The sequence below is a fragment of the Pristiophorus japonicus genome, chromosome 20 (genome assembly GCF_044704955.1).
Source record: "Pristiophorus japonicus isolate sPriJap1 chromosome 20, sPriJap1.hap1, whole genome shotgun sequence".
Taxonomy (NCBI): Eukaryota; Metazoa; Chordata; class Chondrichthyes; family Pristiophoridae; genus Pristiophorus; species Pristiophorus japonicus.
The window spans coordinates 18,854,661-18,871,828 of NC_091996.1; the positions used below are offsets into that span (position 1 = coordinate 18,854,661).

General features: G+C 46.6%; 1 protein-coding gene across 1 annotated transcript in view; it reads right to left on the reverse strand.

Moving 5' to 3' along the window:
- med27 (mediator complex subunit 27) overlaps nt 1-17,168 on the reverse strand; it is a 343,086-nt gene that overhangs the window by 198,865 nt on the left and 127,053 nt on the right. The window contains exon 3 of the mRNA XM_070863373.1: nt 16,183-16,313. Within this exon, the coding sequence (XP_070719474.1) occupies nt 16,183-16,313 (131 nt within the window). The remainder of the gene's footprint in view (nt 1-16,182; nt 16,314-17,168) is intronic.

The window sequence follows — 17,168 nt, forward strand, 5'->3', positions numbered from 1 at the left end:
TGAACTGGCATCAACAACTCTCTGCGGCAGGGAATTCCACAGGTTCACAACTCTGAGTGAAGAAGTTTCTTCTCATCTCAGTCCTAAATGGCCAACCTCTTATCCTATAAAAGCAGAGAAGTCCTGCTACAACAGTACAGGGTATTGGTGAGGCCACACCTATAGTACTGCGTGCAGTTTTGGTCTCCGTATTTAAGGAAGGATATACTGGCATTGGAGGCTGTTCAGAGAAGGTTCACGAGGTTGATTCTGGAGATGAGGGAGTTGACGTATGAAGATAGGTTGAGTAGGTTGGGCCTATACACATCGGAATTCAGAAGAATGAGAGGTGATCTTATCGAAACATATAAAGATAATGAAGGGGCTCAACAAGGTGGATGCAGAGAGCATGATTCCACCGATGGGGGAAGACTAGAACTAGAGGGCATAATCTTAGAATAAGGGGCCATCCATTTAAAACTGAGATGAGGAGGAATTTCTTCTGAGGGTTGTAAATCTATGGAATTCGCTGCCCCAGAGAGCTGTGGAGGTTGGGTCATTGAATATATTTAAGACAGAGATAGACAGATTTTTGAACGATACGGGAATAAAGGGTTATAGGGAGCGGGCAGGGTAGTGGAGCTGAGTCCATGATCAGATCAACCATGATATTATTAAATGGGGGAGCAGGCTCGAGAGGTCAAATGGCCTACTCCTGTTCATATTTCTTATGTTCTTATGAGTAAGAGAGAGAAATGGAACATCTACTTTTTTAAATGTATTCCTTAAGATCCTTAGCATACATAAGCTACATCTGATTATTTTTCTGCAATATTTCAGAGTTCCACTCTGAACTGAAACCTAATCCAGGGAGACATGTACCTGGATTTGCTGGCAGTTAACAGGATAACAAAGCTTTATAGAGACAGTTAAGAGTGAGATTAATATTTTAAGCAGGATCGCTGGTATGTGCAGATATATTACTAAATTTAAATAGTTTAAGCAAAAGCAACAGTCGGAGCATTTTATACAAGCACAGACTTGATAGGCCAAATAGCCTGTTCCTATGCTGTTACTTTCTTGAATTTTATTGCTCCACTATTGGCGGCCGAACCTTCAGTTACCCAAGCTCTAGAATTCCCTCCCTAAAGCTCTCTGCATCTCTCTCCTCCTTCGAGACGCTCAATACCTACCACTTTGATCAAACTTTTGGTCACCTATCCCAATATCTCGTGGTTCAGTGTCAAATTTTGTTGATTACACTGTGAAGCACCTTGGGGTATTTTACGACATTAAAGAGGCTATATAAATAAAAGTTGTAGTTGTTGATTTTATGATTCATTTCATTTCATTCAGTTAACCATACACCATGCGTCACATAGCAAATGAGTGTACTGTTACAGTAGAATGCTTCTTTAAGTAGATGTTGCATAATTTGTTGTCTTAAAAGAGACCAGTATTGTGGAGGACGTTTTACATCCTCTTATCAGGTATGAAAACCTGCTGTTAAAGATGGGCCATGGATTTCAGTTCTTTTATGCTTATAGGTGATTTTACTGTTAACTAGATGTTGTATACTGGGGGAGGACCAGTCAAAGGGAATATTTTATTTGTTGCAAGAACATTTTGTAAAATTAATGCTATTGTTGATATTTTCTCTTTGCTGTTTAAAATATTCCACATTTATTCTTTTTTTTTGCTCATCACTTTACTGGTAATTGGAAGGAAGTTGATAGGGCACTAACTCGCCGGATTTGGTTTGTCCTCGGTTGATACAGACTGCAACCTCCCATTTACAGTTTTGCACTGTAACTCCAAGCAATGTGCCCGAAGAACCGGCTTTCCTGCTGACCGCACTCTCCCATTTATAGGGCCCAAGTTTCCATATGATTTGCGCCTGATTTTTAGGAGCAACTGGTGGAGAACGGACTATCTTAGAAATCGCAATTCTCCACATTTTTTTTTCTGCAATTCTAGTCAGGTAGAACAGTTCTACTTTGGAACAGAATTTTTTTTTCAAAAGGGGGCGTGTCCGGCCACTGACGCCTGATTTCAAAGTTTCCACATTGAAAACGTACTCCAAACTAAGTTAGAATGGAGCAAGTGAAAATTTTTGTAGAACTGAAAAAACCTGTTCTCCACATTATAAAAATCAGGCGCAGGTTACAAATTAGGCGCCCGTTCTTCCCGCCAGGGGGGGGGGGGGAGGGGAGGAGAGGAGGCGCTCGTTCTTTCCTGCGGGGGGGGGGGGGGGGGGGAACAGTGAGAAGGCTGCAAGTGCTGATGGCAATGTGCTTTTATTATAAAAATGTTCAAAAATTAAACAGCCACAAAGAACTACAAAAATGGCCGAGTGCCAATGTTTTTTTTCCAGACTGAGCATGCGCGAACGCTCCAACGCGCACGCGCAGCATTGCCGGCAGGAAAAAAACTAATTTAAATAGTACCCGCCCCCTCCCACTTACAAAATCGGCGCGAGTGTAGGCTCCGCCCCCTGGACGCCGCGCCAGGCAGACAAGGAGCTGCAGAACGCTCCAGAAATGCGATTTTTTTTTTAGGCGCCGTTTTAGGCGCGAAAAAAGGGCGCCCAGCTCGGAGGGGCGCCTGTTTTTTATCGCGTGGAAACTTGGGCCCATAGTTCCCACAGTGCAGCCCGAAGTTCCTGTCATTTTGATTGACCATGCACAAAGCGGCAACAACAGCGTGATGCCTACAGCATGTCGTTGTACAGGCCAACCACAATTACTGGCTCAGTGATTTATTCAACAAGACAAATGGGGCCAATTTTTGGTGCAGTTGTAGAGGTACGTCTGATTTTTAGTGGCCGACTGCACCAAAAAAAAGTTGCACGTTTCGCCGGAATAAACGTTCATTTTGGAGCGGCGCAGACTGTCCTTAAGCTGTGGGTGGAGCTTAGGGTCTACACCGAAAAACTGGAGGTTGCCAGGGTAACGAGGGACACACTGAAGGGCTGAGGCTGCAAAGTGAAACATAGATGCAGCAAGACAGATGCAGGTAGATATTACCATTGCCAAGATCTCTTCACTTCTGTTTATTGGAAGATTGTAGTGACAAACTATCATACTCTGCAATATTTATTTTTTAAATTTTAAATGAAACAGGCCTAATAAAATGAAAGTCATTCCACACACAATGGCACATTCGGTTACCACTTTTTTGCAGAGCCCCGGTATCGCTGCAATCCCAGGCCCGGCCACTCCTACCCCAGGACGAAAGGCCCCCAACCCGCTGCCAGCCACTTCTATCCCGGGCCAAAAGGCCCTTGCCCCCGGTGCCGACCGCTTCTATCCTGGGTTGAAAGGCCCCTCACCCCCGGACGCTTCCATCCCGGGCCGAAAGACCCCTCACCCCTGGCCACTCCTATCCTGGGCCAAAAGGCCCCCCGCCCCCGGACGCTTCCATCCTGGGCCGAAAGGCCACTCGCCCCCCAGACGCTTCCATCCCGGGCCGAAAGGCCACTCGCCCCCCAGACGCTTCCATCCTGGGCCAAAAGGCCCCTCGCCCCCCGGACGCTTCCATCCTGGGCCAAAAGGCCCCCCGCCCCCGGACGCTTCCATCCCGGGCCGAAAGGCCACTCGCCCCCAGATGCTTCCATCCTGGGCCAAAAGACCCCTTGCCCCCGGACGCTTCCATCCTGGGCCGAAAGGCCACTCGCCCCCCAGACGCTTCCATCCCGGGCCAAAAGACCCCTTGCCCCCGGACGCTTCCATCCTGGGCCGAAAGGCCACTCGCCCCCCAGATGCTTCCATCCTGGGCCAAAAGACCCCTTGCCCCCGGACGCTTCCATCCCGGGCCAAAAGACCCTCGCCCCCGGACGCTTCCATCCTGGGCCGAAAGGCCACTCGCCCCCCAGATGCTTCCATCCTGGGCCAAAAGGCCCCTCGCCCCCGGACGCTTCCATCCTGGGCCAAAAGGCCCCTCGCCCCCCCGGATGCTTCCATCCTGGGCCAAAAGGCCCCTCGCCCCCGGACGCTTCTATCCTGGGCCAAAAGGCCCCTCGCCCCCCCGGACGCTTCCATCCTGGGCCAAAAGGCCCCTCGCCCCCCCGGACGCTTCCATCCTGGGCCGAAAGGCCACTCGCCCCCCAGACGCTTCCATCCCGGGCCAAAAGACCCCTTGCCCCCCAGACGCTTCCATCCTGGGCCGAAAGGCCACTCGCCCCCCAGACGCTTCCATCCTGGGCCAAAAGACCCCTCGCCCCCGGACGCTTCCATCCCGGGCCAAAAGACCCTCGCCCCCGGATGCTTCCATCCTGGGCCAAAAGGCCCCCCGCCCCCGGACACTTCCATCCTGGGCCAAAAGGCCCCTCGCCCCCCGGATGCTTCCATCCTGGGCCAAAAGGCCCCCCGCCCCCGGACACTTCCATCCTGGGCCAAAAGGCCCCCCGCCCCCCGGACGCTTCCATCCTGGGCCAAAAGGCCCCTCGCCCCCCGGACGCTTCCATCCTGGGCCAAAAGGCCCCTCGCCCCCCGGACGCTTCCATCCTGGGCCAAAAGGCCCCCCGCCCCCGGACACTTCCATCCTGGGCCAAAAGGCCCCCCGCCCCCGGACACTTCCATCCTGGGCCAAAAGGCCCCTCGCCCCCCGGATGCTTCCATCCTGGGCCAAAAGGCCCCTCGCCCCCCGGACGCTTCCATCCCGGGCCGAAAGGCCCCTCGCCCCCGGACGCTTCCATCCTGGGCCAAAAGGCCCCTCGCCCCCGGACGCTTCCATCCCGGGCCGAAAGGCCCCTCGCCCCCGGTGCTGGCCGTTTCTATCCTGGGCCAAAAGGCCCCCCACCCCCTGGGCCGGCTGCTTCTATCCCAGGCCAAAAGGACCCCCCTACCCCTCGCCCCCAATGCCATGTCTTCAGCTCCGCTAAAACAATGGCGTTTTCCCTGCGCCAATTTTCTTAAGTGCAGGTAAGGTTTTTCAGAACAGTGCACTGCGGCGTTTGTGAAAAAAATCCTATTTGCTTAATCGCTTAAATGGCCAGAAATGGCGCAGCCGGCACTCCGTGAGGTAATAAAAATCGGGAACTAAAAAAAATAAAATCGGCCATAAGTAGTTTAGGATGGCACAGAATGTTTGGTGAAACTTGGGGATTTGAGTTTGCTCCAATAAAAAAAGCGTAGGCCAAAAAAACAGCACAGAACAGTGGCAAAAATTCAGCCCAGAGATTGAACTAAACAATGGTCAGTTTAGCCCCATTAAAGCTTGGGCCACATGGTACAGCACATTAAATTCTGAGTTATCCTAATAACAGGGTTAATCTGTAAGCTCTAATACAAAAGTCAGCAGCTAAGATTCAGCTTTCCATCTGACTGCTACAGAATCAATATCTTGATTAAATAATCATGATGGATTTACCTCGTCCCTTCATCTGATAAGAGGAAATATTGCAGAATGTACGTGCAATGGAACAAAGGGATATAATTTTATTGGAAGAATTTATAAAGGAATAAAATATTTGTACAATTATTAGACTTGATTTCATCTTGCATCATCGAATACTCGACGAGAATCTTTGATTCCGCAATTTTATTAGTGTTCCATTATACATTTATGAACCATCTGTAGAGATGATACAATGAGTGTGCATGGTGCAATAGAATTTAAATTCTACAAATGGTAATGTCAAACAACTCCTACTACTTAAGAGTCTATGAATACAAATGCATATGTATTTTTTTTTTAAAAAGAATGTAACTTCTAAATTTTAATGCAAAAATGGTAGTTAGAAAAATAAAAAAAATATCAGCAAGTAAAGATACATTTTTTGGAGAGAGGAATTGAAATGTTATTAAATGACAGTTAATCGAGTTACTGACTCAGCAAATTCAACTGCCTGTTAAAAATTGTGTGTGGCCCAAATGAGATCACGATCGAACAATTGTGGTTCAGCTGCACAGAGACGGCTGACTCAATTCCCACTGGATGGACAAAACTAACACATTCGAAATAAATGACAGTGGCAATTTGCACCATTCTCCATGTGGTTAAATCAGGATGCATTTGTACAGTGTTAAGATTGGTGCTGACACTTGCGACCACAGGAATTCGTTACACATGATAAAAACAGCTGTTGGTCAAATGGGCGACTATCTTGGAAGTTCAATGGCTACAGGAACATTTTGTACCTCATATACACTCAGCGCAGTTCAGAGAATGTAAGTACATCAGTTCCTGCTGGTGAATCTTCTTTGTACTGCAGGGAAATTACACCGACAGGATGGAAAAAATTGGACTGCAGCTGTGAAAAAACATAGCTGCTGCTGCCAGTCCTCCTACTTGCTCTCCATACGCATTAAAACAGTTTATCTGAGAATTAGCTCTTCTTTGCATGGTGCACAATTGTTCCATCATTACAGTAGGTGCTTTGAACCTGTCTCCCATTGCAAAAGGTAGAGCTTTTGGTGGATGCCATTCTGCAATGTAAATGCATCATGAGATCCAGAAGACAGACTAGTGGCAGTGCACATCTTGGATACCTGCCGAGCATGAATACCACAATCCAAGGTCTGTTGTGGACATCAACAACTGATGCTTACAAATGTTTTTAATATACAAACATCCTTTGGCACTTTACACAGCTACACAAGTGTAATAGACGCTGAGCCAAGGGAACGGGTTTAGGAAGGGTGCCTGAAGGAGAGTTTTGAGAAGATTTTTTTTTTTTAAAAAGGCCTAAGTGGCTAAAAGCTCTGCTAGCAATGGTGGAGCAGGGGGAGGTTCTCAGGAAGCCAGAGTCATATGACCAAAGAGTACAGAAGCAAGGCTGGAAGAGGTTTTAGGAGTAGGAGAGTGCTCAGCCATGGCAGGATTTGAGGATGAGGATGAGGATTTTATGTCTTTATGCATCAAGGACAGGAACGATGCACGAGTAGAGTTTCATGCTGCACAGGATACAGACAGTCACGCTTTAGATAATGTAGTGTTTATGGAGAGTGAACGAATCAAGGGCAGCAAGGAGAACGTTAAAATAATCAAAAGTATGGGTGAGGTTTTCAGCAGCAGAGTGGCTGAGGTGTAGGCAGAGGCAGACAATCAGAGGTAGAAATAAGCAGTCTTAGAAATGGAGAGAACATGGGGCTGAAATCTCAACACAGAATTGAATAAAAGACCACAGTGAGTGAGCGAGTGGCCAGAGAGGGAGATAGTGTCAGTGGCAAGGGAGCAGAGCTTCTGCCAGGTGCCAAGTACAATGGCTTTGGACTTTCCAATGTTCAACTAAACAAGTTATCCTTGCTTTGATGTGGGACAGGCAGTCTGACTGCAGAGGTGATTGTGGGGTCCAGAAAGTTGATGGAGAGGTAGGTGTTATGAGCATACAAGTGTAAGCTGACCCCATGTATGTAGATGATGGGGCTAATGATACATCCTTGGGTGACTCCGAAGATGACAGTGCAGGGAAGAGAAGGGAAGGGAAAATAAGCCGTTGTTAGAGATGCACTGGCTACGCCTGGATAAGGAGTGGAACCAGACAAGGACAGTCCCATAGAATTGGAGAACAGAGGTGGGGGAGGAGGGCAGCACAATCAATCATATCAGATGTTGTGGAGAGGGGGACAGAGAGAGATAACAAATCAGTTTCAAAGAAAAAGGCTACGATGGTCTTTGCGCTGTGACACTGATGGAAGCCAGGCTAGAAGGATTCAAATGCAGTTTCAAGAGAAATGGGCAAGAAGCTAAGAGGCAAGAACATCCTGGAGCACTTTCAAGGGGAAAGAGAGATTAGAGATGAGACAATAGTTGGAAAAAATGAATGGGTCGAAGATAGGCTTTTTGAGTTGGAGAGGTCAGTGATTTTGAAGGAGGGGGGACAGTGCCTGAAGAAAAGGAACCACTAACAATGTCAGCTAGTTTGGAGAGTGCTCATTAAATGACCAGGAGTTGAGTGGATATAGGCCCAAGGGAGTAGGAGGTGGATGTCTTGCAGCGGGCAATGGGGACATCAAAAGGATAAATTACAAAGTAACAAGGATTCAGGGCTGGAATGGTGGAGAGAAGAGATCTGGGCCGGAGAGAGAATGAAGAGAGGAAGCAGCAGAGACAGTGGGCATGTGTGGGAGAGTTTATGTGTAGGGTATGACCTAGTGAGGATAGCAGGGCAGAGCAGAGGGACTAGAGTACCGCAGATGGAAGGTTGAAGTAATGAAGGATAAGATGTTGATCAGTGCAAAAGCTAAGGGAGAAAAGGAAGAATATCTTGGTGAGAAAGTTGCGATGGGAGAGCTCATTTCTGCAGTACAGGGAGTTTTGTAAAGTAGTCACTGTGCGAACAAGGGAAACCGAACAGCTCTATATATAGATCCTTTGCCACATAACCATGATGTCACTTCCTCCTTGAGCATGGGTTTTATTGTTGAGCTCTGAAATAAAAATGGGCAATTTTCCTCCAGAAAAACTTTTGGGGGCACATCAAGGCGACAGAATTACAGAATTCCTACAGAATTCAGGAAAACTTTAGAATTTCAAATGTGGAAACTTCAAAATTACAAATTGCAACATGAATTGTAAAAATCAGAGTTTAAAAAAAACAAACAACTTTGACCAACCTACTGATTCCTAGCACATGATTTTTCATGGCTAACCGAACCATACCAGATATTTGTTTGGTCTGATTTGTCAATGGGAAATTCACACTTCATTTTCTTTTTGGACATCTTCACTAAGGAAATGAATTACTGTAATCTTTCAAAGTGCCTGGAAATGTAACCAAGACTTGGAATTGGAAATCTCTAGATACAATATATTGATGAACTGAACCTTTAAGATGCAATCTTCTTTGATTTCACAATGCTTACTCACTGTGCTTGTCCCCAAGTTCCCTGTCTGCCTTAAGCTACATGCATCCTACAATCAACCTGCTCCCAGATGTCCACCAATGCAACTCTAAGCTCGCTGCTAGAAGGCAAATGTAACAGCAATCCAGGAAAACTCTTCACCCAAACGTTCCCTTTAATCACTAGCTATCCACAGCAGTACCGCTGACAACAGTAATATTATGAACCCCATCTCATTAAAAGGAATTCACTAATTGAAACAGTTTGATTAGAAAATGCTCCCATTCTGTGCTTGCGGCAAAGTCTCTTCTTAAACTGAAGATTATTTCTACGTGCTCCGATGAAGTACACCCCCAGCACAATGGGAGTGATGTCGAAGTACAAAGTGGATTGATTGAGAATATCTGTATAGCAATGAAATCTTTAGTTAAGCTGATTAAATGGGTGTCCATTTGAATGTAGGCTTAACACCATGTGTGCCATGAGGACAGTCATGGATGCACAATCCTACTGTGGGTGGCATTTCAGAGCTTTGCACATTTTCTGTCAAAACAAGGTGATTGCATGTCTTCAAAAGAGTTGTAGTGTGTGGAAAATTTTCCAGGTGCAAGGGTTGGGTCTTAATCCTTCAATACTGAAAAACTTTTTTGGTTTCAGCACATGAAGAAATCATTTTCTGTAACTTTCAAACTAAGTAGAACATACGGGATCGTATTCCTCGTCAATTTGGGATCCAAATAAGTGGTGGCTCCCAAAACACAGCTTAAGCACATTGAATTAGATACAGATTAAACGTCCCTTATCCGGAACCATTCCCGGCCACTGGGTGGCGCATGCACAGAGCTCCGACATGAACAAATTGAAGTCCTTCCTCACTGTCGACTCCCGCACGCTGGCCTGACCCCGCGATCCACCCCCTGCCTCACCCCGCCCACCCATGATCTCTCCGCTGCAATCCCAGCCCCAAGCCAGCCAGCCCGATATCCCCTTGCTCAGTACCTGTACCATCCAATTTAACGTGACCACCCCTCGTCCGGAAAAATCCCTTATCCGGAACAGGCCAGGTCCCGAGGGTCCCGGATAAGGGAGGTTCAACCTGCAATTGCGTGACACGGTTTGTGACCTGGCTCGGCATCGTCAAACTAGTAACTCATGCTGCCCAGGCAAGGCACTTAATCTTCATCTTGCTTGAGAGAGATATAGCATCAGTGAGACTACCTCACACAGCTTAAAATATGCTGGAAATTAGCCTGGTCACTTGTCACACTCATCTGTTGAGAGTAAATCTTGGAAGAGAGTACCTTCACCACAAGGACTGCAGTGGTTCAAGGCGGCAGCTCACCACCACCTTCTCAAGAGCAATTACGGATGGACAATAAATGCTGGCCTTGCCAGCGACGCCCACATCCCGGAACAAATAATTTAAAAAAATCTCTTGGAATATCTTGGCATCGAGTTACTTTCAATCTAAACCAGACATTAAAATCATAGGAGCAGATTGACAAGAAGTGCTAACATCAGAGTGTTGAAAATAAACTCCAGCACCAGATTTGTGAATGTCCCAAAGTCTATATCGAGCGGTGAATAAATCCCATCACCTTGATGAAATATCAATAAGGTCTGGTTACTGGCCTTTGTCCATCAGGTCAAGGCAAACCTGGAGGCGAGCATCAGGAACTCAGGAAACTTCTGTACGAGATGAGACTCTAAAGAGCTTTAAGAAATCTTTCTTCTCTCTCACACTGGAATGAAACATTCACTAATTAAAATTAATCAATATTCTGTCATTTGTAAATCCTACTTCATCTTGAGTGGCTCACCTTGTGGTATACAAAGGGTTTCGTGGGCACATTTGGAAGCTCATTTGTCAATTACTTGTCCTTCTCAGACTGAAAATAGGATTGTATATCCTTTCAGTTAGGATACATCTAAGGGTATGTTACACCATGGTTCCTCGTCAGAACGGTTAAAGATATTCTGTGACAACAACTGTTTCCTAGCCTGACGGGTTGATAAGCAGCACAAAATAGAAATGGCAAAGGAAATTTCTAAACATTTCTTCTGAACAGGTGTGCCCCATTTTCAAAATTAACTCAGTATTTCATAAAGATGACGACCCTGGGCTCAATTTCCGCCAAAGCTGTTTTTTGCCATATTGCCAGCGTTACGCCTGTTTTTCTAGGCCACAACTGCTCCAAAAATAAATATGCCAAGTTTCCACGTTCTATTTTTTGAAATTGGCGACGCACAGCCGGTCCTGTAGCCTCGGGGGGGTGGAGCCTAATTTCTGTGCCTAAAGAACAATGCTGCCCCTTCTGCGAAAGCAAAAAAAAAGGACGTTTTTGATGTGATCCCTATAGACGCATGCGCTGTACAGCTCCCGGCCATTTTTAAAGAGCCAGTTGAGTGCGTGAGAACTTTATTTATCATTGGAAAAATCGGAGCTGCAATACAAGATGCAGTGTGGTGCAAGGACCAAGAATTTCGTACAGGATGAAGTGGAGGCACTGGTTATTGTGATTGAGGGCAGATCGCAAGAGCTGGACACCAGCAGAGATTACGTAAAAGTTCCACCCAAAGAAATGGAGAAATGCTGGAAGCAACTTGCACAAGATTACTGTGCAATGGTGACCACCCAGAGGTCTGGAGGTCAGTGCAAAAATAAGTGGCAGGACCTTGGTCAAGTGTAGTGTAAGGAATATTTTTATTTTTCAATGGAATTGCAATTGTAAATGTGACCATCTGTATATGTCCCACCCAGCAGAGAGAGAACCTCTCTAAAAAGTTATATTTTCATCTTTGAAGAGGAAAGTGGCACACAACAAACGAGAAACAACTCAAACAGGAGGTGGCCCGGCAAATCTACACCCACTGACACCCTTGGAAGACAGGGTCGCTGCTTTGATGGGTCCTGCCTGAAAAAAACCACTGCACAAGCTGGGCCCACACTCGAGGGAGAAGGCAAGTCCTGCAAATTCCACAGTCTAGCTTTTCTAAATGTTAAGTACTGTGCGGGCTAGCCATGTTTCGGTTTAGGGGGATATCTGAGTCAGCTACGCTTCGGTTGATGCAATGTGCTATCATTCATCATGGTCCTTCAAATCAGCCTGCTGCCTGCGCTGTGTGAGCCGACTCAGGCCACCCACCCTGCCCCCTCCTCTGCTGCTAACCAATTGTCTGTTCTGTTATATTTTGCAGAACTTGAGGCCAACCCTGACGATGCAGATGATGATTCAGACGAGGACGAGCCTGAAGAGGAGAACATCTTCCAATCCCACCTTCCAGACCAAGAGCATGGGGGTGAGGGGGAGGATGAAGCCCCACCACTGTACTCACTTTGGAGGATGTGCACATGCCACCCATTGAGGTGCCAGCCCCTTCCCAGAGTAGTGGTTTGAGTGTTGGTGGGACATTCTATGGTTTCCCACCGTCCGAGGTTGGGGATTCCAGTAGGTTGCAGCGAGCCACACCCAGGCCCCCCACCGTCCCAGGCTGCGGGTCCCAGTAGGTTGCAGCGAGCCACACCCAGGCCCCCCACCGTCCCAGGCTGCGGGTCCCAGTGGGGTGCAGCGAGGCACACCCAGGCCCCCCACCGTCCCAGGCTGCGGGTCCCAGTGGGGTGCAGCGAGGCACACCCAGGGCCTCACCGTCCCAGGCTGCTGGTCCCACTGGGATGCTGCGAGCCACACCCAGGGCCCCAACCGTCCGAGGCTGCGGGTCCCAGTGGTGGGGTGCAGCGAGGCACACCCAGGGTGAGGAGAAGGAGCACACGACCACGCTCTTGTGAGGTGCAGGATCTAACAGATGTGGTTCACATGATGGCAATGAGTGCGGAGAGCATTGACCTTACCCAGTCACTCCTGGACACCATCAGTGGAGTGGGTGATAAGGTATCGGGACTCTCGGGAGAAGTAACAACACGCTCACAAGAAATGGGAACGCTGTCCGGGAACATGAGGAAGGGAATATCTCAGTCAGCAAAAACAATGTCAGTGAACACAAGGGAGGGAATGTTGCAGGTCAAACACTTTTGCTCAACATGAGGGAGGGCATGTCACAGGTAGGTGAGACTCTGTTGATGAACATGAGGGAGGGAATGTTGGAGTTAGCTGCTGCAATAAGGGAACATGCCCAGACCTTGCGCCCATTGACAGAATTAATTGCCACACTCACTCCAATCCCCAGAGCAGCCTCTGAAGAGGCCCAAGCCGGCTACTACGTGCCCCCGCCCCCCCTCCCCTTCCCACCCCCCCAATCAAGAAGTGCGCATTACCAGAGATGTTCGAATGAATAAACTTGGTACCAACCAGAGAAACGCTGCACCACCGCCTGTGGGCAGGGGTGGAGTCAACAAGACCCAGCACAGCAGGCGGTCTTAGAGTATGGTGGAGGAGAGATGGGTGCAGTCTTTCTTTGCTGCTGTTGTTATTATTATTGTTGTTACTGTTCTCAACTTAAAAGTTGTGTAAGTTATGTAAATTTACAAGTTTAAAAGTTAGCAAATGATCTTGTGAAAACTTTAAAGTTTGATACAAGAATATTTTTATTAAAGTTAAGTACAAACAAATGTTTGTTAAACTTTTGAATAAAATATATTTTACATTATAACTGAATTATTTCCATCACTTGTTCCATTAGCACAATGCAAAATTACAGAATAGATCCAAACAGTGAACATAGTCCATGTGGAATAGTTGCCGCTGAGCCTTCAGGCAGCAAAGCGTTCACGGATGAGCTGCTGGCGCAAGGCTCGAGCAAGCGTTAAAGGGGCATGATGGCCCGCCCTCGGGTAATTGCATGGTTTCCTCGTCAGCTGCATCTTCCTCATCATCAGCCACTCTCACCTCAGGTGGGTCTTCTACTACCAGCTGCTGCTGCCTCATGATGGCTAAGTTATACAGCATGCAGCACACAACAGTGAACTGACTGACAATCTCAGGGGAGTATTACAAGTAGTCTCCGGAATGGTCCAGGCATCAGAAACATTGTTTCAAGATACCAATGGGCCTCTCTATTGTGCTGCGTGTCGCAATGTGCGACATGTTGTATTGACGGTGAGCTTCCGTCCAGGTTACGCCAGGTGGCGATGCCGTACCGTGTCTCCCAGTAGCCAGCTCTACCCTTCTGGCTGCTGCTGCAACATGGCAAATATAACGCTCTCGAGTAGGATCAACTGACATGATGCAATGCATTTCGTAACACACAAGCTGCACATTAACGGAATGGAAGCCTTTTCTGTTCCTGTACATCTCAGAATCCTCCAAAGGTGCTCGCAAGGCAATGTGGGTACAATCAATGCAGCACTGTACCTTTGGGAAACCCACAGACCTGTCACGCATTGCCTGGGCGGTCATAGGGAACTTTAAGGTAGTCATTCCTTCAGGCATATAGTGCAGCAGTCACTTGCCGAATGCAGACATGTGCTGCATGCTGAGAAATGGCGCACACATCCCCAGTTGTAGTTTGGAACGATCCAGATGCATAGAATGAAAGTGCAGCTGTAACCTTCACTTCAACTGACAAAGCAGTCCCCCTGATGCTTCTAGGTTGCAGGTCTGCTTTTACTAACACCCAGATCTCGGTTACAACTTCTTTGCGGAAATGCAGCCTTCTGACACAGTCTGCATCACTCAGGTGGAGGTACGAACGCCTGTCTCGATATAGCCGAGGTGGGTAAGGCTTCTTGCCCAGCACCCTACGGGCTCTGATGTTCCTGATGCGATGACATCGAATGAATTGTCTCCTCCGCAGCACCATCATGCAGAAGGCTTGCACAAGGTATGGCATTGTCAGTATTGCCCCCATGATTAAATTTTACCTTTGAAGAAGTTCAAAAACGGCAGGCAGGTCAAGGTTCTTAATTCTCTCTCCCCACCTTCCGTATGCCTTCGATGTGTAGTGTAGGCTTTTGATGCCTTCCCTATGCCTTCCACAGCCCCCAACCCCCATTCGGGCTTCTTTTGAAGCCGAGCCCCAAGCCCATGTCCGGGCGAGTATCAGATTCTGCCGGCTGACACTCCGACCCTCGAGCTCTGTTTGCAGATGTTCAGTGGTGGTGTGTCAGTTTTTTTTAAAAAGTTAAAAAAGTGAAAACTTACCGAATTCCTTTTACTGTGTTTTAAGGTAAAAAAACTTTAATGTTTATTATGCATATTTAAGTGTTCTTTGTTCCCTCCAAAACTTCGCTGAAAAACAACGGCGTCTTTTTGCGCCGATTTTTCAATGTGCGCTGGTTTTTATTACCTCACCTGAAGGTTTTTCGGGAGTGGTCGGGAGAATTTTTTGGGGGGGGCAAACTTACATAATTGAGAAAAACTGCCGCAGACATCAGGTTACGACGCAAAAAAAACGAACCTAAAATAATTGTAACTAACTGAGTTACGCTGGCGCACATTCATTGGGGAAACTTTATTTTTTAAACTTACGCCAAAAAAAAGCAGTGCGCGCCAAAAAAACGGCGCAAATCACTGGGAAAATTGAGCTCCAAGTTTCTGATAAAGTATTTGTTAAGAAGAATTCAAAATATTGCAGAAAATATAATATTATTACTAGTACTGATCAGTTTATAAAATCCTTGACTGCTCCACATCTTTCTATATCAGATGATACGGAAAAAATATTCCAAGTGCTACAATGGGCATTTAGCATTTAGAGTTACACTAGAAATAGTCTTAATTGGGACCCGATGGATGCAGAACACCTCTCAGAAACAATTTCATATCAGCATTACTAGTTTAGGCTATGCACTAATTAAAAGCACCACAGAATGATTTGAGCCTCTGAGATAGAGAGAAAACACACTAGTGCTTTAAAGTGAATGACATTTTTCTTTAACATTGAGCCATGGAGCTAATCCTTCAGTGTGCGAACCCTTGTCCCACATGCCTTTACATTTGGTTTTAAGGCAAGATTTTCCAGAAAGTTATAATTAAATACGTCCTCTTTCAAAGAAAAAAACTTGGATCATTAGATTAGTATTACTCCAGGATTTATGATTAATTGTATACTTGAAGCTTCATTGTCCACTGCACTTTGCCGAGACATGTTTGTGTGTGTGTAAAAGAATCTGTGCAAGTATTTCTTTCCCGATTCTGCAGAATGGGTTTCCAGAAAGAAATGAAAAATGGAAAAGTCCCAGGAAACCTAGCAAATAAGCTCATCAATTCCCACAATTGTTTCTTTAATTTTAAAATGAGGTTGTTCCACTATCATTCTACAGAAGGCCAGACAGCGAGAGCAAGAGTGTACTGTATGAAAATTGACTACAACTTCCACGGCTAGGCCCACACCATTTGACTGATATGGCTAGCTAATCAGAAAATCAGCAGATAATGCATTGTTTAACAACTCTACACACAACATGGAGTCATAAACCCATCTGCAATGGATGGTTTGCAACTCAGGCACAGGTACTTACTGAGGAGGCAGAGCAAGAGTGGTAGGCTGAACCTTGGGCCGGCGTTTTGCAGATACACCCATTTGCATAGCCGAACGTTTCAGAGACTGTTGGTTTAACAGACTGGAAGCCAGACCGGCATGATACTGGAGCTGAGGAAAGAAGGAAAAAAAAGGGCACACAGTCAGTTTAGGAGCAATAAACAATAAAATCCAGACAATTCTGCTGGACCATCCTACATCTCCTGTGGTGAAATATGCAACAAATGCAATGTCTTGGAGAAGGATTTTCTGAAGATTTTTGATGTGGAATAATATTCGGAACCAGAGCTTTTTTTTTTTAAATGGATGAAAGCGCAAAGGTTTCCCTGTCTTTTCTTCTCTTGACGTTCCTGTACCACATATTACAGTTGGACTGCTCTCGGGCCTCTGCCAATGCCGTTAGTAAATATATGAAAGCAGTTGAAGGATTACTCTTCCATCAAGCTTTGTTAACTGTGGCGAAGTGTATGGCCTTTGATGAGTATTTCCCCACAGCATCACAGCTGAAATTGAGAACACTGGAAGAAGGTGCCCATAAACCCACATCACACCAGCCAGTGGCAGACATGCGGAAATCCTTCAAATTCTATAAAAGACTTGCATTCATATTGCGCCTTCCACGACCACCAGACATCTCACAGTGCTTTACAGCCAATGAAGTACTTTTGGAGTGTATTCACTATTGTAATGGAGAAATGCGGCAGCCAAGTTGTGCACAGCAAGCTCCCACAAACAGCAATGCGATAATGACCAGAGAATCTGTTTTGTTATGTTGATTGAAGGATAAATATTGGCCAGGACACCGGGGATAACTCCCCTGCTCCTCTTCAAAATAGTACCATGGGATCTTTTACGTCCACCTGAGCCCCGACGGGGCCTTGGTTTAACGTCTCATCCAAAAGACGGCACCTCCGACAGTGCAGCACTCCCTCAGTACTCCACTGGAATGTCAGCCTAGATTTTATA